The sequence below is a fragment of the Apostichopus japonicus genome, chromosome 22 (genome assembly GCF_037975245.1).
Source record: "Apostichopus japonicus isolate 1M-3 chromosome 22, ASM3797524v1, whole genome shotgun sequence".
Classification (NCBI taxonomy): Eukaryota; Metazoa; Echinodermata; class Holothuroidea; order Aspidochirotida; family Stichopodidae; genus Apostichopus; species Apostichopus japonicus.
The window spans coordinates 6,571,172-6,597,087 of NC_092582.1; the positions used below are offsets into that span (position 1 = coordinate 6,571,172).

At 37.6% G+C, this 25,916-nt stretch overlaps 1 protein-coding gene across 2 annotated transcripts in view; it reads right to left on the reverse strand.

Annotated features, from left to right (window-relative positions):
• LOC139963549 (midasin-like) overlaps positions 1-25,916 on the reverse strand; it is an 80,048-nt gene that overhangs the window by 39,518 nt on the left and 14,614 nt on the right. For both annotated transcript variants that reach the window (XM_071964403.1, XM_071964404.1), the window contains exons 23-58: positions 25,196-25,374; positions 24,808-24,899; positions 24,246-24,362; positions 23,749-23,895; positions 23,010-23,154; positions 22,425-22,579; positions 22,009-22,136; positions 21,378-21,513; positions 20,586-20,852; positions 20,048-20,244; positions 19,130-19,494; positions 18,556-18,761; positions 17,728-17,850; positions 17,234-17,431; positions 15,808-15,915; positions 15,068-15,352; positions 14,491-14,634; positions 13,777-13,905; positions 12,995-13,163; positions 12,243-12,347; positions 11,717-11,882; positions 11,148-11,264; positions 10,200-10,284; positions 9,641-9,761; positions 9,242-9,384; positions 8,280-8,548; positions 7,556-7,797; positions 6,810-6,975; positions 5,909-6,012; positions 5,460-5,593; positions 4,673-4,827; positions 3,585-4,133; positions 2,688-2,967; positions 1,820-2,070; positions 865-1,414; positions 476-667 (exon numbers count right to left, since the gene is read on the reverse strand). In XM_071964403.1, the coding sequence (XP_071820504.1) occupies positions 476-667; positions 865-1,414; positions 1,820-2,070; positions 2,688-2,967; positions 3,585-4,133; positions 4,673-4,827; positions 5,460-5,593; positions 5,909-6,012; positions 6,810-6,975; positions 7,556-7,797; positions 8,280-8,548; positions 9,242-9,384; positions 9,641-9,761; positions 10,200-10,284; positions 11,148-11,264; positions 11,717-11,882; positions 12,243-12,347; positions 12,995-13,163; positions 13,777-13,905; positions 14,491-14,634; positions 15,068-15,352; positions 15,808-15,915; positions 17,234-17,431; positions 17,728-17,850; positions 18,556-18,761; positions 19,130-19,494; positions 20,048-20,244; positions 20,586-20,852; positions 21,378-21,513; positions 22,009-22,136; positions 22,425-22,579; positions 23,010-23,154; positions 23,749-23,895; positions 24,246-24,362; positions 24,808-24,899; positions 25,196-25,374 (6,919 nt within the window). The remainder of the gene's footprint in view (positions 1-475; positions 668-864; positions 1,415-1,819; positions 2,071-2,687; positions 2,968-3,584; positions 4,134-4,672; positions 4,828-5,459; positions 5,594-5,908; positions 6,013-6,809; positions 6,976-7,555; positions 7,798-8,279; positions 8,549-9,241; positions 9,385-9,640; positions 9,762-10,199; positions 10,285-11,147; positions 11,265-11,716; positions 11,883-12,242; positions 12,348-12,994; positions 13,164-13,776; positions 13,906-14,490; positions 14,635-15,067; positions 15,353-15,807; positions 15,916-17,233; positions 17,432-17,727; positions 17,851-18,555; positions 18,762-19,129; positions 19,495-20,047; positions 20,245-20,585; positions 20,853-21,377; positions 21,514-22,008; positions 22,137-22,424; positions 22,580-23,009; positions 23,155-23,748; positions 23,896-24,245; positions 24,363-24,807; positions 24,900-25,195; positions 25,375-25,916) is intronic.

A 25,916-nucleotide genomic window follows, 5' to 3' on the forward strand; every position in this document is an offset into this window, starting at 1 on the left:
AAACTTTCTGCTTCCAATGATTGGGCATGGTATATATTTCACCTGACATGCCCTCCTGGTGCTCTAATATAATGTAATCTGCCTGTAAATTTTTCAAAAGATTTAGTGCCAACAGAGTTTAATGATTTACTTCCACCATTTACCAAGGCAATCAAGATTGAGTTGTACATATGGCATGATACACGACCAGGAAATTGGAAAGGAATTTCAGAAACGCCAGATGTCCAACACTTCATTGCAAGTCATTATCAAGCCAAAAGAATTTCTGTGTGTTTGAGAAGAATGCACTTCTGGTAGGTGCTATTTAAAAAAAAAAAAAAAAAAAAAAAAAAAAAAAAAAAAATTGTTTACCTTTATGTCCAGGTTACAGAAATACAACCCTATTCCATCTGTATCATCTTCTGGTCCCTACCAGGTACCAGGAAGGGCAATGCTTATTACTAAGGGCTTACATCATGCATATTCATACACCTACCTGTGGTGGGTCTGGACGATACGCAATCCGTCTGGTCAGTTTTTCTTTCTTCCTTTCAAGCTCTTCTAGTCTGGTCTTCAAAAGTTGCACCCTCAGAGGGTTCTTACTTCCATCTGATTGGTCAAAATTGTGACCTGTCAATAATGCCTTCTTTTTGCTCTTCACTTGAATTTGTGCCTGCAGATCCTCAATCTGTCAAAGAAAGAAAGACTATATTATAAAACAGGCAAGCAAAGGGGAAAAAAATGATCAGATTGTCCTGGGTACAAAAGTTTTTCTTTTTTCTCAAGACAATCATCACTTCTTTTATAAAACTTTACAAACTTCAAGTAATACTAGTAAAGCTATTGCAGGTGTGTATTAAAAAATAATGGATACAAAAACCATACCTCATCTTGGACACATTTCAACTTGACTGCCGTCTTCTGGGCCGGATCTACGACTCCTCTTGGAGCAAGAAGTACTGACTGTAGCTGTCCTTGACACATCCAACATTCTCCTAGAGTCAACAGCCACCAAAGGTGTCTGCTAGAATCATCGTCAACCTTGGAAGATTTTGATGAACTCACTGAATCATCCAGACTAGATGAAAACAGAGACACTATGACATCCAGTAACTTCTTAGTCCATTTGATGATATCAGAATGGAATTCTGCCAGGCCTTTCAGCATCTTTGCCGAGGATCTCACTCCTCCACCACTGGAGAGAATGGTCTGTGATCCAGCTGAGAGGAGGCTCAAGATGAGAGAGACGGTGTCTGCTAGCAGGGATGCGGTCGAGGAGGGCTCGGAGCCCTCGTTAGGGGGAGAAGTTAACAGTAGGAGTTGAAGTTGTTTCATACAGTGATCCCAGGATGCTTCCGATTCCGATGAAATCAAGGACTTTGTGGAAGATACCAGCCAGCACACAGATGCATAAAGAGATTTAGTCACCATATATCTAGGAGCAATAAAAGAATAACAGCAAGATTAGGGGGTGCAAGTTTTAGATATAACCTTGTTTTTTTTTCTCAGATGACCACTCATGTGTACTACTTGCTCAACAAGGGATGACATCACTCAAAGATACTATCATCTCTAGACAGCTTGAGATGGTCAAATAGGTTTCCACATACGTTTGCTCTGAGAAAGTGGCAAAAGCCATCAGAATTCCCTACTCTCTAAATAGCACTTATTATGTTACCTCAAAAAAAGATTGATGTATTTAAAACTACATTACTGCTTAACACCTTTGCAAACAAACATATATAATCCATAATTTAAATGAAAAGCTCCAAAAACAACAAACAACACACAAGGGAAAGCAAACGTAGAAAATAGTAATTCTTGAATGGTTAACACAAACCTATAGCACTGGTTTTGGGAATTACTCCAGCCAGAGTTTCTCCACATCAATTTGGAGAACTCCTCAAGTTGTGAGAGCCTTTCCTTCCAGCAGCCCAGAGGTACACCTCTAGATATGACTGGATCACAGAGAGACACTCTGTCCGTCTCATTCATTGTTTGGCTACTGTTTGGTAGCATCTCTGGAATCCTTGGATGTAAGAGGTTGAAGCATTGTAGTGTCTGGATTGGTGAGAGCATCAGAGCTGCATTCTACTCGGAAAGAGAAATTTGATCATTATGGTAGTTTGTGCTAAATGAAGAGCCTCTGCAGTGGCTTTAGTCATTAGTGGTCCTGGAGTCTCCCAGGTCCTTCGTTATTCTTTTCTTAACTGATACAGTACCATAATCCTTGCATTGTTATAATCAATGCAGTGTTATAAATTAGACCATTATTTTAGTTTTCTTGCAACCAATGCACATACCCTAAACAAACCCACTATGTAATTCTTTGTCATACACAAATGCAGTGTCATAACCTACTCAAAGTTTCTTTTTTTTTCCCCGTCATAAACAATGTAGTGTCATCAACAAATCCATTATTCTTATCTTTAAGCACTACAGTATTAATATTAATAGATCTATTGTTTCATTCATTTGTAATAACCAATTATATCATCAAAAAATTCATCCTTTCAATTTCTAAGCAAATGCATATTATCATCAAACTCAATGTTTTATTCTTTTGTTATAAACATTGCAATACCATAAACATAAACATCACATTGTTTCATTGTTTTGGAAACCAATGCAGTATCATCACCAAGTCATTGTTGTATTCTTTTGTTATAAACAATCTCATGAAGTATATCCATCTTTGCTTTACTTACCCTCGGTAGATTCATCTGTGGCTGTAATGATTGGTTCCTACCAGACATCAAGTATTTCCTCCATGTATCCGGGATAATGAGTCCGGGACTCTGACGGAAGCTGGCCAGAGAAGCTGAACAGAGCTCGGTCCACAAGCAGTTGTCCAAGGAGCCATCTTGAATTGTCGACCAGAGAGGCAGCAGAACCTTACTATTGACACCTGCATGTCTTACACTGTATTCTATCAAGGCCATAGGTGCTGTTGCTATGGGATCGACCTCCTCGCTGACCTTCTCAACACTGAAATACAAAAAAAACAAAATCAAATTACATCTTTGAAAAAGTGTATGATGTATCCACCACCTCCCATTACTCATCTTGCTTGAAAATGTGTTCACTTTGACAAGGACAAAATTATTAGTTATAGAAGATTTTACATCAGTGGTCATAAGGAACAACTGACCTTTTAAACCAATTGTTTGTGGTAATCATTAATACCTAGTTTTGTTTTGCTGGGACATCCATTCATAGTCTACAGTATATGTCCTCAGGGCTCACAAAACATTACGGTATTAAAACCCTCCCCCACCCCACCCCCATCAATTTTCTTCTGTATAAGCTCAACAAATACAGCCAAACAGAACAAAACAGCTCTTGGAAGACCAGACAAACCTTAACAATATTTTGTTTGATATAGCAGTTTCCCTCCAACCAGACACCACATAACACTATTCAGTTTAATACTGACACCTCCCCAACCCACCCCCCTTTTTCATCCCCATACTATATGATAATTATATGATATATATGATTCTTGATCCAAAAGTCTGTAAAGGTTTAAAACAGAAACATTATCTCACTTAACTTCGTTTTAATTTATGAAATTTGCACTGGAAAAAGAGAACTTGTTACTTTACCTTTTATCCAGCAATCTAACGGAGAGGTCTGTCATCTGATGGTGCATCTCCCGAAGTGTCAGGATTTCCTGAAGAGGTAACAACAGAGCACTCCCTTCTACCTCTCTATAATCATCTACAACCTCATTATCCTCCTCCTCCTCACCCTCCTCTCCAATCATCCTCCCTGCATCTACAAAACTCCTCTTTGAATCCAGGATTGTCCTTACATCTTTTTCCGCTTTCTCAATTTCTTCCGCAATCCCTTCCACATCCTTCCATGTTCGGATTTGCCATAGCAACCTCAACATCTGTTTGCCAACAGTTGAATTGTCTTGGACAAATTTGAAAAAACTCCAGATGTGTCTACTTTGAGGCCGTGGTTTGATTTGAAGCATCTTGCAGAGATTAGCGAGCCGGATCGTGAAATGTGCTTGCTCTTGGTTTTTGCACGGCGACGGCATCTGTAGATGTGCTGATGCGGTCTTCCATACTGTTTCTAACGCTGCAGCTGGGAGTCCAAGAGAGTGGTCCAAACTGTTGACCAGTGCCTCAAACTTCATTGGGAGACTATTCACAAAAGAAAGAAAGGTCCTTTATTTTTAAAATGAAAACTATTGTGAAGGGAAACAATCCACTGGTAGAAAACACGAAAAAATGAGGGCATTTGTGCACATGAGAATTAGATCAACTTTCTCCTTTTCATAAAAACCATGTTGACGGTTCAGTAAGAGTTAAGTTGTGAATATTAAAGTCAAAAATCAAACTATCAGCTGTGCTAAATATTGTTACAAGAGAATTAATACTAGCAACCACAAACCTTTTCACCTAATGTAACATCCTGACATGCTTACCTTCATATTTTCATTATTGGAACAGATGCTAAATTTTTAAATATGACAGGTTCAAAAACGTAGCAGTTTTGTACCTAATGAAGCATACTCTCCCACATACTTACTTTCACAGTTTCATTCAGCCAAGATGCAAGATTCTAAATATGGAATTATCCCCCCTTCTGTAACAAATCAACATCCCACGGGTCCTTTCAATCATATGCAACTATTAAAAGAATGAATATAAAATGATAAAAGTGAACTTGAATAGTTTACCTTTCTGCTCCTGCTAGATGTCTCAGCAGGACATCCAGCGTCTTCCTTTGCACCCATCCCCAGTGTAATGCCAGAAGGCCCACAGAAAACCTGTCTGTGATTGGTTGATGACACACCAAGTGGAAATGAATCGCCCACTTGTAGCACACTTTTATCTGTAAAAGTTTATAAAAAACAAAAATACTTAATATCGGCATATGGTCACATAAATTGCAAATTGGCTTGTATCCTGTTGAATTTAAAATTACTATCATTTTAACAAAACTGGCTGTGCTGACCAATATCTGCTGAAAACAAAATCAGTCTTCAGAGGTCCACTTTGTAAAACACAGAAGATGAGAAGAAACAAAATATAGTCTTATCAATGGAACATGGATTAACAAAAGCTAACAGCAAACAACAACCGTTGTCTGTCCATTAAAACAAATGTTTGGGACCGAGAATTAAGAACAACATCAGAATAAACAAAGTAAAAAGTTAAACCCCTGGTAGAGTTGCCATAATAGTAATAGTAAAGTAAGTTGCTAATAGGATTGTGAATGAGTGAAACGGATTGCCTGAGAAAGTTGTACTTGCAAGTAGTGTCAATGGGTTTAAGAATGTTCTGGACAAGCACTTTAAGCATTGTAATTGGGTCTGAGTGTTTGTGTCTTCAGTTTTTTTTCTCTCTCCTATAGGTGCTTGATGGGGACTTGAGTGTCCCTCCTGATCCTTTTTTCTACTAAACTAAACTAAGACTAGCTGTATCTTATCCTTTACAAGCTTTTATGCTTAACCTTGTTAATACCTGTAGCACTGTCTCCTCTGTCAAGCCCGGAGATGACCGGTTCAGCCACTCGTCCATGAGGGTTGAGAGCGATTCAAAGAACTTCCAGAGATGAGCAAAGGATGAGTGAGGCAGATCGTCAAGAGATAGTTGACCTAAAGATACAAGAGAACAAAAAAAGAAGATAAAACCAGAGTAACAAGTTTTTAATTAGTAAATTAAATGATACTTACTGAGTGGACAAAGAAATTATATTATATAAGGCTAATAGCTTTGACAAGAATCTGGAGAAATGTTATTTGGCTTTATCAATTAAGTAGTTAAAACCTCAGTTATTTCAGATCAATGTATATTGTGGCAATCATATTTGTTAATTTCTCTGTTGACCTATTTGCTTAGTAATTAATTAAACATGACACAGAAATGCAATCACATGTTGTTCATGGAATAGACAAGAGACAAGTAACTACCTTTGTTAAACACCTGAGAATACTTCATGGGTGTTTTTTGTCCTCTCGTGGTATTACTTGCATGGACAGTTTCCATCAAGCATTTCCACAGCATTAGCTGTAACCTGAAAGATATCAAGATGGAGTTAGTAAAGCTATGCATCAATATTGTAAGGCTGCTTGATATTGCACCATAACTGACAATTTAAATATTCTGCCCAAATTGTGTTTAGTTAATGTCAATAATTACTTCTCTTTTCTTCTCTATGCTACCCTTCCAAACTTTATTACAGTCAGTTAACTTTCATACTGACACTAACACTATTGTTGTAACCGTCACATTAGGTCATCATTTAAGCATACTTTGTTAAGATCTGTGCATTCTCCAAAATATTGAATTACGCATAGCAACTTTTTATTATCTATCTGCTTAAAGTTGCTTCTCAAATTTTACTCAAAAACAATTAAAATAGAGTTGCATTTCTAACAGCATTTGGGTAAAATGTGAGCTCAGACCTTCAGTTAGCCATGTCGTTTGAACTGCTTTCAAGACAAACATCTAACCACTCCCCAACCTTCCCCCAGCCCCAGATAAAAGGAAACAAAGCTTGGCCTAGTAGCTCCTATAATTCATCTTCTGTTTCATACTTTGTTAAGGCAACCTGCCAATTAACAGTTCCACCCCCCCCCCCCGAGAAACAAGAAAAGAAATTGATGAAAAGTGGTCAATATCCACTTTAGGGTGGACCATCATATCCCATTAATCATCACCTTATCTTATTTGATAACGATAACATTTTATCTTGTACAAAGTGAGCTAGAATTAGCGGGTGCATCATCATGTATGCTATGACTGTTATAATCAACATTCAACCAATCCTCCATTCTCTAATTCTGTCCGCACTGTTCCATCGGTTCTTACCTCAGACCTGTTTGAGTTGCTTGCTCAACCAGATTCTCTCTGTCATCCTTCACATCCTGAGTCTGAGCTGATGTGTACAACAGACTTGAGGTACATGCCCTCAGGTACTCTGCTAGTTGTGAATTACCACCAACATCAAGTGGCAGGCATTGCAAATGCTTCAAAACTGAGTTAAAGAACAAATTTAACATTTCTTAGTTTTACATTCCTTCATGTATTGAAAAGCTTTGGGATGTAGATGGAATATGGCATCTAAAATCTTTCAGAAATGCAGCACACTCAGCCTACTTGTTTGTTTCACTACTATTCAAGCTACCTAAAGTGACTTGTATTTGTAGTATGAGGTGAATACACCCATTGTTTGTAACTTGTCACCATACTGCACAATGCAGTCTTCAGTTACAGACTTCATAGAGTCGTGAATAGTTATAAGTACCTCTGGGACTCTATAACTGCCAAAAGTAACTCTGACGTATTTAAGAAGTCATTTACAGTATTGGTGCCAACATTTTAACTTTTGAAAATTTCACAAGGTTGGTAAAGTGCTTTGCTGTTGGTTCTCACAATCAAAAATATTCCAAAAATTGAGTAGTGTTCGGATAGGACAATTAAATGTCTCAATAAGGAAGAATGCTGAAAGGGTGGCAATAAAAGGCTTGAGCAAGTTCGGGCACAAGCGACCGTTATTTCTAGCATATTTTGGTGCTCCCCTAAATCACCATTAAAGAGGACATGATTTGACTAACCATCTTTATCCTTCTCCTGTTTCCTCCTCATCTGAGAATACAAATTACTTCCATAAACCTGCTCCAGCATCATCTTCATCCCTTCTCCAGTCACCCTTGGCTGAAAGTTTGAAGGTAACCGTGACAACACCTCGATCAGCAGATCACAACGGAGGTATTGATCTTTGACTGTTGTCTGTGAGAGGACCTCCAATATGCTGTGGTATAGTTGTCTGAGGAGGTCAAACTCACTGGGAGCATTCCTGATGGTACCAAGGAAGACGATCAATAAAGGTATAATGGAAATGTAAGTTCACCACAATTTATGTTAAATAATAATCTTCATTATTTAAATCTATTAACATCTATCACCATCCACATTGCTTAATGTCCCACCCTATAGCTGCATTATTCATATCCTGTTGCTATTAGCAACAATCGAAATGTCTCACCAAGTAACAGCCTGTTCTTACAGACATGTATTTAAGTTAATCGACGCAAGCTCTCGTTTCATTTGCATACAATACCCTTTTCCTATTGCAAAACTGGAATGTCAAGGTGTTCTCATGAGTTTGCAATGATGTGAACCTAAGTTGAAATTTGTCCCGAACATAGGACAAACTCCAATCTTCTGTTCCAGTAAAATGATAACTTAAACCAAACAAACTCCCATCATTACTTATCCAACTAAACTCTTAACCCAAGAAATGAATTTTTCCATTCATGGGAGTGGTAACTTTCTTACCCATCATCTCTGTTGATTTCCTGGCACAGATATTCCACAATCGCTACGTCCCGCTGGACCGTGGCCAAGGCCGAGTCAGCTCGGATGGAAGATGTAGATGGAAGCTGGACATGAATCACATCTTCAATAGGAACAACATCTGCAACCTCTTCTTCATCTTTGTCTTCCTCCTGCTTACTACTGTCTTCATCTTCAGTCATCTCGACATCTTCAGATTCTTCTGTCTTTTCTCTTCCCAGCAAGATGGACTCAAGAATGTCAGCAGCTTGCTGTTAGTTAGTGTGTAACAGTAAGGTAAAGGGAACCAAAGAATGGAACATGTTTTCATATTGAATTGTGAAAATGATTAGTGACAAAACATTGTCAAAGCAAAGAATTTAACTTGTTATTGAGTACTTAGAAAGAACCTGGTCGAGATAATGCAAGTTGTGGGAAACGAATCCACTTAATAGTTATATCATAGGAGACTACATTCACTACATGTAAGACTTTGTTCAATACTGAATAATGATAACACAAGAACTAATTCTTCACCCCTTCCATGTTTCAAACAGGCAATCTGAACAACTAAAAATAATTTACAGGATGAGTAAAAAGTTATGATAAAACAATTGGTGTTGTATGAACATTTCACATTTAAAAGGAGACAATGTAACAAATGACATTGAGACATGAACAATGAAAAATTGCAGGGGGGCCTGACAGTGGGTTACCAATAAGGATATCCTTACCAATTGGGCCATTGATATACACATGCTGTGAACAATTGGTAGGCACTAGCAGTTTAAAAAAAAACTTTCAGCCTTCCCTTCTTTCACCAATTATCCATCTTTTCAGCTTTTCTAAAAAACATTTTTAGGGACACTTTCTCAGCCTTGAGGCTAGATAGAGGCACATTTTGCATGTAGCTCTACTAGACATCTGCATAAAGTCAGAAACTAGTCAGTCATAAATCATCTTACCTTTTGTTTGGTTCTCATGAGCTGGCTGGTGACATACACACTGCCGCACGCATCTTCCAAAGACCTCTGCCAACTACGACCAGTGCCGAGATACTGTTGTGTCAACGATGCAGCCAATAGCAAGTAGGATATACTAGTGATGTCTAGGAAAGACAAGAAAACCTGACATAGAAAAGGTTGCAAAGTGGATGCAAAGCATGAAACAGATTAGAAAACACCTGGTGATTGTGCAAGTAGCATGATATATTGAAAAAAGGTAGTCTACAGACCTGTAGATTTAATCCAACCATTTCAAAACAATTGGAAATATGTTAATGTTAGTTTAATTTAGTACAACTATATCCACAGTTCAGCATTAGTACTCATCTGTCTTTATCGGGCAATACATTGTTAACTCACCACGAAGTTCCCTCTTCATTCTCGAGTGTATCTTTATCAACTGTCTGCTGCCCTCCTTTGACAGTCCCAGTCCTCCCAAGAGTGTCATCATATCTATCACACTGTACTCACACTCTCTTGGCTGTAAACAACAACAATAACAAACAAACAAATAAATATAAACAAATCAACAGGTCACTGACCAAGAAAAAATATTAAAAACAAAAATCAAAAGTAAAATAGCAACAGGTCACTGACTAAAAAAAAAAAAAAAAAAAAAAAAAATAATAATAATATTGATTTGTTGTAAAAGTATGTAGGTCTGATGTCAGGCCCACTTACTTTTACACATTCTCTTTCACATGCTCTTTAGTGGATAAGCAGTTTGCTCACATTTTTTGTTTTATTTTAATATTGATTTGTTGGCGTAATTTGTATACAGCTACCAAAGATGTACAAAACAATAGAGTACACCTTCATGAGGAAGTGACACAGAGCACTTGGATCTTCCTTGAGGCCATCTTGTGACACTACAGTATTATAATAGATAGAAGATGATGAGTAATCAGAGAAGACTTACATCTGGTGTGACACAAATCTCTACTCCTCTGTTTCTCATCGCTCTGGAAATTTCTCCGTACTTTGGATCCATTGCCAGGATCAGTCTGGAAAAGTCAAAAAGTTACCAACAAGGATGAATAATTTCTTTAACACCTTGACAGCAAATTGGATTAAAACTTCTATATATTGCTTCTATGATGACAAATTTGTGCCATTGAAATATCAATTCTAGAATATACTTGCAAAAATCCACTACCTCCATTTTGTTTTTCATTGTTTTGTAAAGTTTTAGGAATCTACACAATAATAGTCATAGGCAACACAATGAACATTGCGCTTTGAGACAGATACTTATACGATACTATTAGATATACATTTAAGATACTGTGTGAATTGTCCTTTCCTCTTCTCACTGATAAGTTTCTGTTATCCTAGTCTTAAGATTCTAAACAGTACATGAGTCCTTCTAAATGTCACTTTATGCTTTACCCAGATTATAAACTTAGACTATTAACCGGTGCTGTGGTCGAGTGGATAAAGGCAGTGGCATTAATTGAAGCAATGAGGCTTAGCAATCAGGAGGTTCCGGGTTCGATACCCGGCAGGGTCATAGTAATGTGGGTTTTTTCATCCAAGAGCAATCTATGGTTTTCCCAACTTAAATGACTTTCTAAAATTGAAAAGATTCCAAATTTGAGTTAAAATGTTTAATTGGAAGCTACCCGGTGTGTAAATTGTAATCCATAAGCCCTTGCGGGCTTCTCCCACATTTGTGGTTGCTCAAGTGTCATAAAAAGAGCTACTGATTATATTTAATTTAAAATATTTAATAACTGCTGACTATATTTAATATTTATCTTTTATAAATTTAATTTAATTTATATATTATATATTAAATATTATATTTAATTTATTTAATTTTTAATAATATCATATTTGATTATATTTTAATAAACCTCTAACCTACCTGAATTCTGGATGTGGTACTATGGTTGGTATCTGACCATCTATGATCCCTCGTTCATTGATCGTCAATACTCCGTTTGGCTCCAGGAGACCGTTGAGTCTATCCAAGACAGACGGGCTGGATGAACAAACAACAAACAGAACCATTTATCATCCACAATGAATGTTGAATGTCGCATTAGTAAATCAAAAGGTTAACTTTGTGACACACGGAGCAGACATCGTACATGTAGATTATGAGGAATTAGCTTTACAAAGTAAATGGATGGGACAGCATTTGGAAATTCATTTTTACAATAATTTTTCAATAACGTTTTGCAACCAATATCTATTTCATGATATTTTTTCAAACTCCATCATTCTACTGCCTTAAAAATATTTACAATGACCCAACATTTTACTCTATATAAGCAAGATTATATCTTCCCACCTTTTAATACATTAATGGTATTACAAAGATGTCTCCTTTAAGTAATCCTTATCCAGCCAATAAAGGACAAAAGAACACTAAAAAAACAAACTTAAAAAAAACGTCTAAATAAAAATCCTGAAACCCCAATTCGGACTTACCTGCAAAAGTTGACATTGTCAATGAGAAGCCAGTCCCCTTCTTGTAGGGCTTGTACCAATAAACCATCCACCCATTCAAACTGACCCCCTCCTCCAAGGATGTGTTTGTCCCCTTCAGACACCCTCTCTGATAACTTCTGAAGCTGTTGTAGGAGACCATCTACATCTGAACAATGAAAAACAAAAAAACAATGGTGTCATTCTTTCACATTTTTCAACCAAGATTCAAAATGGTCTTTCCCATTGGTGTTTTAGTGTCTCTGAATGTGTCCAACATGAAACATGATGATAAGGTTGGTCAGGCAAAATTAAGAGAGTTCTTCTTCCACATAAAGTATGAAGTTAAAGATATTTATTATCTCATTAAAGTAGGAAAAACACTGTTATGCCCTCTGGAGGACATCTGTCAGGTTGTAAAACTTTCACTGACATATATTTTCCCAAAATTACAAAAAGTTTGCAATGGTTTTCTCCTGAATTTGGTGTTTCTGATAATAACTAAATACAATATGGAACTAAAACTCACCTGTTTGTACTTGTTGTAGAGTTAAGCTGTTTTCCTTCACAATGACCAAATGATCTTCTAGTTTCCTCATCTTATCCAAGAACTCTGTCACAGGATTTGTGGATTCTGAAAAAATTTAATAAAATAAAAATCACATCACTTAGCATTAAAATGTTATACAAACATGAAATGTAAATGTATTTTACTTGGTGTTATGTTTCTCTACTGTTCTGAAGCTATTTATGCAATCATTAAGTCTAAGGTCTTTAAGACTAGATTACCTGTTGCAAAGTCAAGCAAAGCCACTGATTGGCCAACTCTGATTAACCCTGATCAAAGAACCCTTCAACAAGCAAATACCTGGTTTTCCATCGCCCTCTTTCGGAGATGCCTGTTCACATCATTTGACAACTTATGACTACCTGCTGCACAGGCAAGCAAAAGCCACTGATTGGTCAACCCCAATTAAACCTAACCAAAGGACACTCCAACAAGCAAATACCTGGTTTTCCATCGCCCTCCTCTGGAGATGCCTGTTCACATCATTTGACAACTTATGACCACTTTTGCACAGGCAAGCAAGAGCCACTGATTGGCCAACCCTGATCTAAGAACCCTTCAACAAGGAAATACTTGGTTTTCCATCGCCCTCTTTTGGAGGACCTGTTCACATCATTTGACAACATATGACTACCTGTTGCACAGTCAAGCATAGCCACTGATTGGTCAACCCCAATTAAACCTGAACAAAGGACACTTCCATAAGCAAATACCTGGTTTTCCATTGTCCTCTTTTTGAGGGGCCACTTGCGACCAGGAGGACTGCACCGCTTGAAGAATAGCAACATTATCTGATGAAGTCTTCAAACAAACGCCTTGCAGATGAATGGTCAACCTCTCTGCCTTGCTCCTCAGTGTCTCATAATGACGGTAAAGATCAGTCTGTAATGTTAGAGATCCAGATTGATATATATGATAATGATTGAAATTATTATTGATGCATCTAGAAATTTGAATATCAATGTGTAAGGAAGAGGGCTAGGTTTGAGAACTAAAAGGCATCAAAACTGGTCCAGTACTGACATGAAATGTATTTTTCAATCCTTTTTTATTTATTGTCATTATTCAATTATTAATTATTTCCAATAATTTACTTAATTCCATTAATTCAATCCTGTAACATGATAATTGATTGTTGTGTCATAAAAAAAGACACCTTGCATGTTACGCATCTTTTTCTTTTGGCATTATTCTTCTTCCCTATTTATCTCTTGCTAGGAAGAGTGCTCAAGATGAATAGCTAATTGGAGATATTTTCTTCAATTTCTTTCAAATTCATCCCAATTGTAACAAATGTGACCCATGCTCTAAATCATACACAATTATGACAGTTTTAAACCAAGTGAAAGAGGTAATTTATTATAGACTTGTAAAGAATTAATAGCTTAGACATCTAACACATTAAATGAAGAAAATGTTTCCAATTTCAAGAGTTTCATTCCCCTTTGGTTTATAATGTCGCCCCTGAATCTATTCAACTTGAAATAACTCTGACCTGCTCAAATCCACCGAGGAGTTCTGTGGTGTCCATTGCACTGTTCATAGCCAACACTTTCAGTGAGTGACCTGTCAAGGAAGCAACCAGCCTGGCTAGGCTTGATTTTCCACATGCAGTTGGTCCCACCTATAGTGAAAGAGTATAGTAATGATTCAACACAATCTTACACAATACAATACTGGATAAACTATTGTATTAATCAATTAGTAGTTTCAAACACATATGAACTGTTCTATTAGGTTGTATTGTTGCACTTGGAATACCAGGAGAAGGTATTCCCATGCTCTCAGAGCAAAACTTTCTCATAAGTGAAGGGTTGTTAAGTGACACTAAATTTGCTAACCAGATATCTCATTTTCATTACTAGACTGTCCTGTTACACAACAGCATTGAGTCGTGCCAGAGAGACAATTAGGTATGTCACCTGGCCACCTTTTGAAGTCATCAGAAATTCATGGTACAGTCATTGGGGAAGGAAAAATTCTTTCCTAGGCAGCCTCCGACTCCCTAATTGACCCTGGGCCTGACAGTGTAGCCTGCCCGACCCCACTCCTCGGGTCTGGTCTGTAAACTGTAGTCTGTTTTCCCACCTTCCCACTCTCCCTCCACTTCCCCTTAGGCTACCATAACAACATCAGTCTATTCGCCCAGGTCAGCCAATAACAACTGTCCACTTCCACTAAGACATAAAGAGATGAACATTATCCTTACCAGAATGGACATCCAGTTCATCTGCAGACATTTCATCAATGATTCTAGAGGTTGAAGGTCATGGTGGAGTAAGAACAGACGAGAAGCTCCACTGCTGTCACTCTCACAATCTTCCATTTCTCTCGGAAGGAAAGAATGACCCACCTGAGGCAAAAAAGAGGGACGAGAGAGGAGGGAAGCTTAATAATTGTTCACACATATACAACCCATTGGGGCAGCAGCAATACTTCTAGATATTACTTCTTATAAGTCAAACTACAATGAGATCAAGTTAAATGTAAATCTACGAAATAAAAAAGTATTTTGTTTTCTTACATTTCTATGAGTTTAATAATATGTTACATTAATACTGCAGTAAATCAATTAACATGCAAATTGAAAGTAGTCACATGAGACAAGAAAACCAACCCTCATCCAATTTGTTATTCCTCCATTTTGACTTGAAAAGACTGGTCCATGTAGATACATCTTTACAAATGAATTGAGTAATTTCAAACATAACAGAAATAGAACATTGGAGTATTAACATTTTGTTTAAACCACAATGCATCTTATAATAAAGGCATTAACATATTACCTGTACTAATGATGGTGTCACTAGCACCTCTCTGCTGCACCTGTATGCTGACAATTCACCTCCAAAGACCTTCTCAAAGAGTGACAATACTTGTTTCTTGTCATCTGGAAGTCTTAACCTCTCAGAGTAGATGAGGCCCACATGTTGACTAGGGTCCCAATGACCTTTACCCTGACCTTGGTCGTGTACCATCAGGTCACACCAACGGAAAAGATCCCTGAGGTTGAACTCCCAAGGACCGCCTCTCTGCCCAAAGGATCTCCTCTCATGTACTTCTTGACACAACTGCAGAAGAAAAGAATTGCATATTACAAACTCAAAGTTACCATTGATTAAAAATTAAAAAAACTTTACCAACTGCTGTTGAAAGAGTTTTTCATTCATTGCTAATGTCAGCAACAAGGTATGTAGAAAATATCATTTTTAGGGTATAAAGGTACAACCACAGAAGTATGACCCCCCTTCCCCTTTAAAAGCAAGCCAACAAATGCAACAACAACCAAAAACACATTAGCATGATCTAAATATGACAATGCTACTCTAACATTATAAATTAACACTTTTAATGTGTTGCATTTTCAATAAGCACTGCATTATTTAATTTGTATAATTTGTTTGATTTATTATTCCATTTATATGATTTTGTTTTGCTACACAGAAGACATCAGCAACATACACTCCCACAGATATAAAAATGCAATATATGAGCATCAGATAAAGTTATGTAAATACCAACTCACCTTTTGTGAAAACTCTACCATTTTCTGTAGCATTGTGTTGGGAATTGCTGGATACATGATACTAGTGATAAACAGAAGATCTCCTGGTAGTAAGGGTTCCATGTAGACCTAAAAGAAATCAACAATATTTACAATCAAATCTCATTAGTATAAAGATTTACCAGTATTGGAAGGGTTCATGAGTTTTTCATAAATGTCATCTTCTTAATATACATATGTAAATTGGCATTCAAGGTAGTTTATTGGTGATTTGCTTACTAAATGTCCAACAGCATCGAGGATTTTATGTTGAACTTAAACATCATCAGTATCTTCTGCATTTTCCCCCCAATTCTGATATTTGGTTCATGTTTCTTACAAATACTTCCTGTAACCACAGCTAATAAATATGCAAATATCGACCAGGGTATACAGCCAGTTGGGACACTTTCTTAATGCTAATACCTCTCTAAACTGTACTCCAATATCATACTTCAAATCACTGGTATTGATAGTACAAACAGTTCCTAACCTTGATCTGATAGAAAAATGATATTTTTACTGCTTGTACTGACAATACCAGTGCTCTGAAGCGAGACATGACACTACAGTATAGAATAAAATTGTCCCAACTGGGTAGGGTTGACACTGGGTACAAAACTAAACATGGCATAGTGTAATCAACTCCACTCTTAGCTTGAATTTACCTAGCAACAGAACTGTAGCAATGTGATTCAGATAATCATGTCTACTGTTGCACAAGTATGTTTATAGAAACGTCCCCCAAGATAGAGAGCCTGGGCACAAAACCAAATGACTAGATCCACAAGTATCCTTCAGCTATTAAAGAGCACCCTTCCTTAACAGGTGGTCTCTGTTCCTAAGAATACTCGGTATTAATTGTAATGCACAACAGCCTAAGACTCTCTAGGAATTCCTTTCCTATTGTTATGGATGTTCCTCAGCATAATCAGTATTAATTGTAATGCACAGCAGCCTAAGACTCTCTAGGAATTCCTGTCCTATTGTTATGGATGTTTCAGCCAGACCGGTGCAGCTTTTGTGCAGAGTGATGCTAGGTATTATGAGCTGGCCATTCATAAGAATCTCTGCTTTTGAAGTCACTTGGGATACTGCTGCACTAGCCTTTTAACCAACGATAGGTTTTCCTGGCCAGTTGTCTTGGATAATGTGATAGAATGACCAAATAGGTATTAATTGTCCTTGATGACATGCCCACCTGAAATTGGTTTTGAAATTAACTGTTTTTCCTTTCTTCTCTCACTTTTCATATTTATTAAATTACAACCTCCTTTCGTGACATTTAATCCATGACATCCTCCAAATGGAGCAATATTTTCCTGAGGAGACATTTTTGGGAAGTCGTTCATATAATGTATCTTTCTTTACCATATAAAGAAAACAACGCAAGATTTGCTGATCTCACCTGAGTAAATCTATTCAGGAAACTCTTTGGGAGTCCTTTACGACCACCTCCTTGTTTCAGAGGATTCTGACAGGCGAAGATTCTAGTCTTCTTGTGCTGAATCTGAAAATACTTCCCCAGCTCTGGTACAAAAATCTCACCCCTGTGATCCAGACAGGCATTTAGTCCTTCCAAAACACTTTGAGAGGCTAAATTTAACTGCAAGTAAACAAAGACAAAATTATTTGCAACAACGTTAACATTCTGCTGGCTTGTGAATCTTTGAGAGAAAACTTGTGGTTTTGTTCAATCATTTTTTTTTTTGTTCTCCCAATTTCTCTATTTTGAGATTTTAAGACACAACATGCATGACAAAGCATTTTCTATTAGAGAAAGAAATAGTTTCCAAATTACACTGATGAAGGACAATTAGCCATGTATTCATGGTTTTTCAATATATATTCCCACTAATTGCTAAACTTCAACCTGATTTCAAAAGAGTTTTTCAGACAAACCTCATCAAGTACAACCCAATGGCCAGCTTTTAATGCTTGTAAGAGGGGGCCATCTCTCCAAGCAAACTGACCCCCTTCACCACCTTCTACCGGTAGATCAGCACCAAACAAATCTGTCACATCCTGAAAGGAAAAAGAAACAAATATACAAGTTCTCTTTACATTTACTTGTCAAGAAAGATATGATAAATTGGGTTCATCTACTTGAAAACAAACAAATTTCAATACATGCAGTGAAAATTTTCAAGGATATTTCTCAGTTGTCACTAGGACAACCAGGATTTCTTGCTTGGTTGTCTGAACAGCAAATTTGGTTGTTCGAAAAACTGCAGCAACATGATAAAAAGCGAGCAATATGTACACTGTAGGAGAGACGTTTAGGTTTGGGCCAGTAAAAACTTCCCTTTCAGTGGATCATAGGTCTACCTTTCTCTACATCTTATTTCAGTATCTCCAAAGGGATGGAGGGCTATACCAATTTATCATTTTACCCACCTTGGGCGTTTTCAATGCAATCTGAATTTTGTGAAACCAGCTTTCATCTGCTGGACCACCACCAAAGTTGATTTCGTTGTAAGAACAAAAATTTTGTCATCTCGGACAATCAGACAACCATTGACATGATATACATTTGATACCTATTAAAGTCTGCTTGGATTACTTCCATACCTGATCAGCTGATACGAAAGGAGACACTCAAACAAAAAAATCGTGATGAGATGGTATTATATGTATCTGGGTGATAAGCAACTCTCCCAAAATATCAGCTGACTTTTGCACTTGATGTATGTTTTATTATTTCCAAAAATGTATTTTGTTTCTACTCACAGTCTGCTCTGACAGATTAATCCTGACAATGTTATTTCCGGAAGATTTTGCCAGAGCTGTGACAAGACTGGTTTTCCCAACACCAGGGGAACCTTCCAGCAGGACAGCTTTTGGTAGCTGGAGTGCCCTGAGCAATCGGAGAGCATTCATGGCGGAAGTGGGGGCTGAGAGGGTGTAATGGTGGGCCTCAGTGTCCATGAGTGGTCCTGCAAAAAGGAAATGAATACACACAAGTTAAAAAAAAATCGTCTCAAGATGAATATAATTTTTCTTGGAAGAGATTTCATGGTTGTGCTAAGGTTCATGTGATGCCACCCCACTCATTGCAGTTTTGGCTAATAATGCTATTACTTTCAAGAGAGGATAGAATTCCTCCTCATTGTATCATGGATTTGACAGGGGATGTAACCATTGCATTCATCTTCAGAAATATCCACTCTGAAATTTTCCAATCAAAATAAAACTTCTTTTGTCAACATGCAGTATCCTTCTTTACCGTAAATAAAGCAAAAAGGATCTTCAAAGTTTGAAAAAACACCATTTTAATGGTTTAAAAATAAATGTAGTAACCAACCTCTAGTAATGTAAAATGGATTGATGCCAAACAATGTGTCAGTTTTCTGCACCCAATCCACAGGCTGCCCGACCTTCTCTGATATGAATGGTGTCAAAGTTGAAAGGTCAACCCTCTGTCCAGTTAAATCGACAATCTGCTTGTGCAGAAACTCTAGACAGATCTGTCTTGCACGATGTCCGAGCACTTCTGCTCTGGAGTGAGGTCCGACTCCCAAACCATCCAGGAAGACCAGACAGGCACCGTGGGTGTAAGCCTCTGCTGGGTCCATCCTTTTGATGGTAGTACTGTGGATGACATCTGGAGCACAGCAGGTGTTGATAAAGTTTACCCATGATAGGAGATCACGAACACTAACTGTACACCTATAAAAATATAAACATAATCTCGACTGTTAACAAACTTGGTACGTTGCAGTGATGATTTGCAGTAACTTCTTGGATCTGTACCTCTGAGTTTGTGCATTGTCAAACTGGTCATGTTTCTAATCTTTTGTTGAGTTTTTTTGGGGGGGTAAAGTCATTATGTTCTGGGGGAGGGGGAGAGTGGGTTGGGGGTAGTTGGGGATGGATAGAATGATGTAGCATGAGATAACCCAGAATATGAACAAACAGACTTTCAAAAGTTCATCCATAATTATCACAGAGTTTGAAATGAGCTGATGTGAGAATTCCTATTCTAAACTAAATCCTTTATTGTTAGACAGGACACTCAGATGAACATGCAAACAACATGAATACTTTCAACAAACAGATCCTGTGAACGATGTTCACAATAAGTCAACATTCCCATCAACTAGGCCACTTCCTTCCTCCTTTAACCAACAAGGAGCTCAATTTGGTGCATTTCCATTGTATAGCCAAAGATAGCAAATAAGAGTTCTGTTTCAAAATGGAAAATAAATTAACTGTTACATACTTTTGACCAACTTCATTGTTCCTGAACCATTCTAAGAATTCCATCATTGCTGTTCCTATGCCACTAGAGCAGTCTTCCTGATTGGCCAGTTGTATCCCTGGTTTGATGTTGTGCTCAATGATGTCAACCAGATCACCCTTAGTTGTGGACTGCTCGCACCAAATCTCTGTGAATCTGTTCCTCAATGCAGGTGAAAGCTGTAAGTGTTAAAAAGCAGAATTTGGAAAGGTTGCAAAATTATATGGCTTAAAGAATTATCGGTGTAGGTCAAGGACAACTTCAGTCTTCCGGTTTATTATGCAAAATAGCACACCCAGGTGCAGCTGCTAAAGGTTGCTAAGTCCAGACGGAGTATTAATGTTTGTTGTGTAAAGTATTCAACACTCTGAAGCATCCATTGTGTCATTAAATGCAAGAATGCAAACATATCGGCCTAAATTTTGATTTGCTTCGGCCAGAGACAACACGTTGCTATGGCTACTAGATGCTTTCAATTTCACATGACAAAACGTTACGATGCAGAAGGACTGTGTGGTACCTCTTTCTTGCCGTAATCTCCTCCAGGATTCATGGTTGCTGTAATGTGGAATCCATCTTGGGCGTCGACCTCCTCCACATCGTCCTGGTTCTCCCCGCTGCCTCTCTCTGCCAACAGCAACTTTTGCTCCGGTTCCAAGACGCTGTTCAGTCTTTCCAGGACTGAGTCGTCAGCAAGAGAGATCTCATCGATGAGGAATGGATTTCCCTGTTTCATCGCCAAGACTAGGGGTCCATCGCACCACTCAAACAGCTTCTTGTTGTCATCCTGGAGATGCAGGGAACAAATTGAGCAGGGTGTCCATAATGTTTTAGGTCATTGACAGGTGTATTAATTTTGACTTTGTTATCTTGTTGAAATATGCTCTCTCCCTCCTCTCCCCCTCCAATCCACATCTCCCCCCCCACCCTCCTCCCCTAAAAAACAATTTTTTCTTAAAATGGCTTATTCCGTGGCAACAGTATCATACAACTCTTTTTTGTATGGTTAAGCTTATCAAAATGTAAATTTTCCATAGTTTTCTTGGGATACAGTGATACTGTATCTGAGAATGGACATTATAAGCTAAAACCACCTAAGCCATGGATACCTGACATGTAAAAGCTTGCAGTATTTCTATCTCAAACTACACAGAACTAATACACCACAAACAATCATGAATAAATGACCCTTCTTATTCAACCTTAAACATTTACAGATCATAAACATTAAAGCACATAATGAAAATCAATCAAATTTTGCATTGGTGTGTCAACAAGAAGAGAAACATACATATAAATAAACTAATCTCACCTCTGCTTCATGGCTCCTGACAGGACGCAACCCGCCCAGGAAATCTGAGGTTTCCGTGTGAAGGTGACAGTTGACAGAAAAGAGCTGCTTGCTGGCTAATTCAGAAAACAACTGACATACAGTAGTCTTGCCACACCTGGAAAAGAGTATGCATAAAATTGTATAATGAGTTGCTTTTCAATAGTCTCAGACATTATTTTGTTTTGCGAATAACTGCAGTTCTCTTGCTAATACAAACTCTGGAGTGTACCTAAATGCGACGTCAAATCACAGAGCACGATGCTGGCAGGCTCAATTATAATCCTTTAATATCAAGATGTTGATAGAGAAGTCATGACAATGTTTTGTCTATATCAGCATCAAAACAATAAGATAATAAGATAGATTAAACTGGTAGGACATTTCATGTTGAAGCAGGCTGCACACTTGCTGGCTAAACACGACCTGACTGTATCCCACCATTGTGTCGTGGTATTCGATAGTCGTGTGAGTGACAGTAATTCAAGTATTTTAGCATATGGGTATACAATACCTCTTCTTTTTAACTGCCTAGTTACAATTTCCCTTGTCACTCTATTATTCATACTTAGCATATAACTTCTTTTAAACATTTCAAATGTCAAATACTAACCCTGTTTCTCCGACCAGCAGGACTGGCTCGCCAAACTTCAGAGCTTGGCCGACTAGAACTGCTAAACGGCGCAGGCTTGCGGTCCAGACCAGATGTTCAAATCCCTTTGGAGTTGGCGTATTGATGACCTGCAATGGAAACAGCATTTTAGCATTTTTGGAGAAAGTTTACAACCCTTAAAAATGACATTGTCTGTCAGTGTGAGATGTCTCAGCCGATACAGTAGCTGTTTGTGTTTGGTAATTTCACCAAACCTACAGAGTATTACTTCGAAGACCTACAGAGTATTATTCATAACCTTGCTTTTTTAACATTCCCCAATGAGTTGAACATCAATGAGGAGTAGACATCATTGCACTTATCACACCTTGAATTGTAATTATTGTAGTTACAAATAAGTCTCTCAAACAGCTTACCTTCTCCAAGATGGGTTTTGTCACCAACGAGGTTTCTTGGTGTAAGCTGAAGAGGTTGCCATCATTCACTGTTCTCTTCAGTTTTTGCTGGAGGACTTCCTTCACCACCTCTCTCTCCTCCAAGCGGCGGACTTTGCCAGCCAGGAGAAGAAAACCTACCAAAACAAAATAAAATCCCATTGTTTTATAATTTTGATAAACTTTTTGTGACTGTTGTGTAAAATTTGAAAATCATAGCAGATAGGTAGCACCACCAGCTTCCAAACGTCCTATCTGCTCAATCCGTGCAAACTTTTCTCATTGCTTATGTGCCAAACGTTTGTATACTAACCTAACACAACAAGGTACAATTTCCTGTGACCTCATAACTGCTGATATTCAATGCATATGTAACAGGAACACATACACACTTAAACCTTATTAATGAAATAATAAAAAAAGACATCACTTCTTCTAAGAAGTGAATATTTTTGTATATTACCTTAAACAAGTGTTACTCCTCAAATTGAATATTTGACAGATCGTGCTATTAGAGGAGAGCTTGAGAACATAAATTTTGATATTTATTCCAGTTTTCTTTAATACCTTCATCAGCAATGTGCTGGTCCCAATCATGGAAAGTGTCCCCTCCAAGGCTGGACTGGTGATATCTCTCGGCCCATCGGAACAAATCTCTTAGCGTCATGAAACCCTGCTTGCCGGCAAAAACACCTGAACCTTTTCTTCTCAACTGTAATGAACGAAAGACCAAATTGATTCAACTCTTGTGAATCAACTCCTAAGAACCATGAAAGTCCACAACATGTTTCATGGAACATAACATTGTCCCCATAGCAACTTGTTTACCTTCCCATCTGCTTACAATCTGTACACGCACCACCATATTTTTGATTAAATATTCTTGCCATTTCAAGTCCCGAACATTCATGATATGCTAATTACTATTGACAAACATCAGATTCCAGGGCTAGAGCTGTTTACATTATTCTGTTGGTCCAATTCCGGTTACACATGCACTCAGAGAAAATGTAGGTAAGACTAACTAGTAACAAAAAGACTAACAAGTAACAACCAATCAATACTTCCAGCATTGCAAGACTTGACAAAAATCTCTATATTCATGATTGTGGGAGCAAAATAAGTTTGTTTTCTCTGATTTCCATGATGATATAAAGTAATTTATGTAGTGAAGGCAAACACAGCACTTACAAAGAAATTAAATCATCTAAAAAAAAAACAATTCTGAGAGACAGAAAGAAAGAGGAGAGGATTGGGGGGGGGGGGGTGGGGTGAACAGTGTGTGAATATGTTAAATTTTACTTACCCCTAGTTCCAACATGACAGAGACCATCTTCTGACTGTAAGATTCTGGGATTGCACAACGACCATGAAGTATAGTCTCCAATTCACGGCTTGGAATTTCGTCAAAATGTAGTTCCACAAAACGATTTCGGAAAGCTCTGGATAAGATCTGTTGGAAAAGAATAACAATTCATTAATACAACTCTATTACAATTGCAGGATGGAAGACTTCTTGATGTTAATCATTTATGTTGCTGTTGACTTATTGTTATTGTTGCTTTTGTTGTTGTTGTCGTTGACTTTTTGTTGTTGTTGATGCTAACATATTGGATACAACTCATCATTCCTCTTTCCAAGTTACCAAGTCAATAGGTCCTGTTAAGCAAATCTGTACCAATTACTGTTATTATTTTTTTGCTAGAAAAAGAGCATATCAAGCAGTCTGAAGATATTGATGATATAAACCATATTTTGTGAAAGAGGAAAAACTGATCACAAAGGAAAGGCATTTCTACAAACCTTTCTGCCACCATACTGTCCAGGGGGATTCTGGGTAGCAAACAACATGAATCCAGGATGAGCAGACACCATCTCCTGGGTCTCTGGGATGAATAGCTCTCTGTTATCATCAAGTAGCTGCAACATGAAAGTTTAATAAGTTTGCAATTTAAACCTGACATTTCTGCAAATATTTACAATTAGTAAACATTACTAATTAGTCCCAAAATTAGTCCCAAAAAAAAAAAAATTAGTCCCAAAAATAAGTTTGCAATAGAACCTGACATTTCTGCAAATGTTTTCTTATTAGTAAACATTTCTAATTAGTCCCAAAATAATTGATCACCCTTCTAATGAGTCCACAAATGAGCTACTGTTTTAAAGTCTCACAAAAATGTTTTGAAGTCACTGGTGGCTTGCACCCTTTCACATGGCTTCGATTATGAACACCATTTGTAACTTTTTTGACAGAATAAAAATTTCACAAATTTTACAAATGCAATTCATGAAAAATCGTGATAAAGTTTGTGAATGAGTTCCACTAGTCTGATATGCCTTAATCCTCAAAGAAAGTCATGCCTACCCTATTAAGAGCTTCCAAAACATCCGATGGTGCCAAATTCAACTCATCAAGAATGATCCAGTAACCTTTCCTCATGGCATCGACAAGTACTCCTGAAAGGTGGGGTAAAAAATAGTTGCAAAACTCAAATCACAAACGTTTATTGTTGATGTCAAATATTCTGTACCTTATAGTGAGTGTTTTTTGTGGCTCTCATGGGTTGGTGAAATGTAATTGTACAATTCTGTGATGAGATTCAGATTGCTGCAGTCTAACTTTCAAGACAATTCAGCTACTATCGATACAATATGCCCTTTAATGTTTATGCATTTAACTACACACATGCTTCTGGCAGTTTGTGAACAGTGTTTTCTCTCTTTTAAAGAAAAGTACGAAGAATTATGCTTACCCTCTTTGAAGACTAGCTTTCCAGTTTCGTCGGCAGCATAGAAGCCTACATACTCCTGTAGGTCAGTGTGCTCGTGGTTATTTACACGTACACAGACATTTCCTGTCAGCTGTGCCAGGTACTGTATCAAACTAGTCTTACCAACAGACGTCTCTCCTTGCAATAACACTGGAAACCGCCTGAACGAGAAAACAATTAGACATCTTCTGAGTCTGTTTTACAATTTTGTGCAGCAAAGCAGACGAATATCAATTTGTAATACAAATAGTGAAACGTATTCATGAAACCATATTACATAGGTTCTTAAAGGTGCCCTGCTGGCTGAATTAAGCCTGTGAAAGATTTCACTTTGGCCCAATGAAAAGGAAATCCGCTCACATTCTTGCACTTATGAGGTAGGAATACCAGTTCTTATGTCCTTGGCTCGAGCACCATACCGGCCTACCCCTGCACATTGCTCAATGTAGGTACTGTAAGATTGTGGTTTTCTCACGCCCCTTGTACCAACCAATGTTTTTTCTGATCCTCGTAGAAAATTAGTTTCAGAATTCCTGCGATATTACATTGCTAAAATGAAGCCAATGTCTCTTGAATGTCTACCTATTAAATACTGTGTAGGTTAAAAACTATTCCTATTGTTCTTTCATTTTCCCTCATTCAAAGTAATCTGAATCGGAAATATACAAGAGCGTTTTGAAACAAATCTCAACGTGTTTTCTCC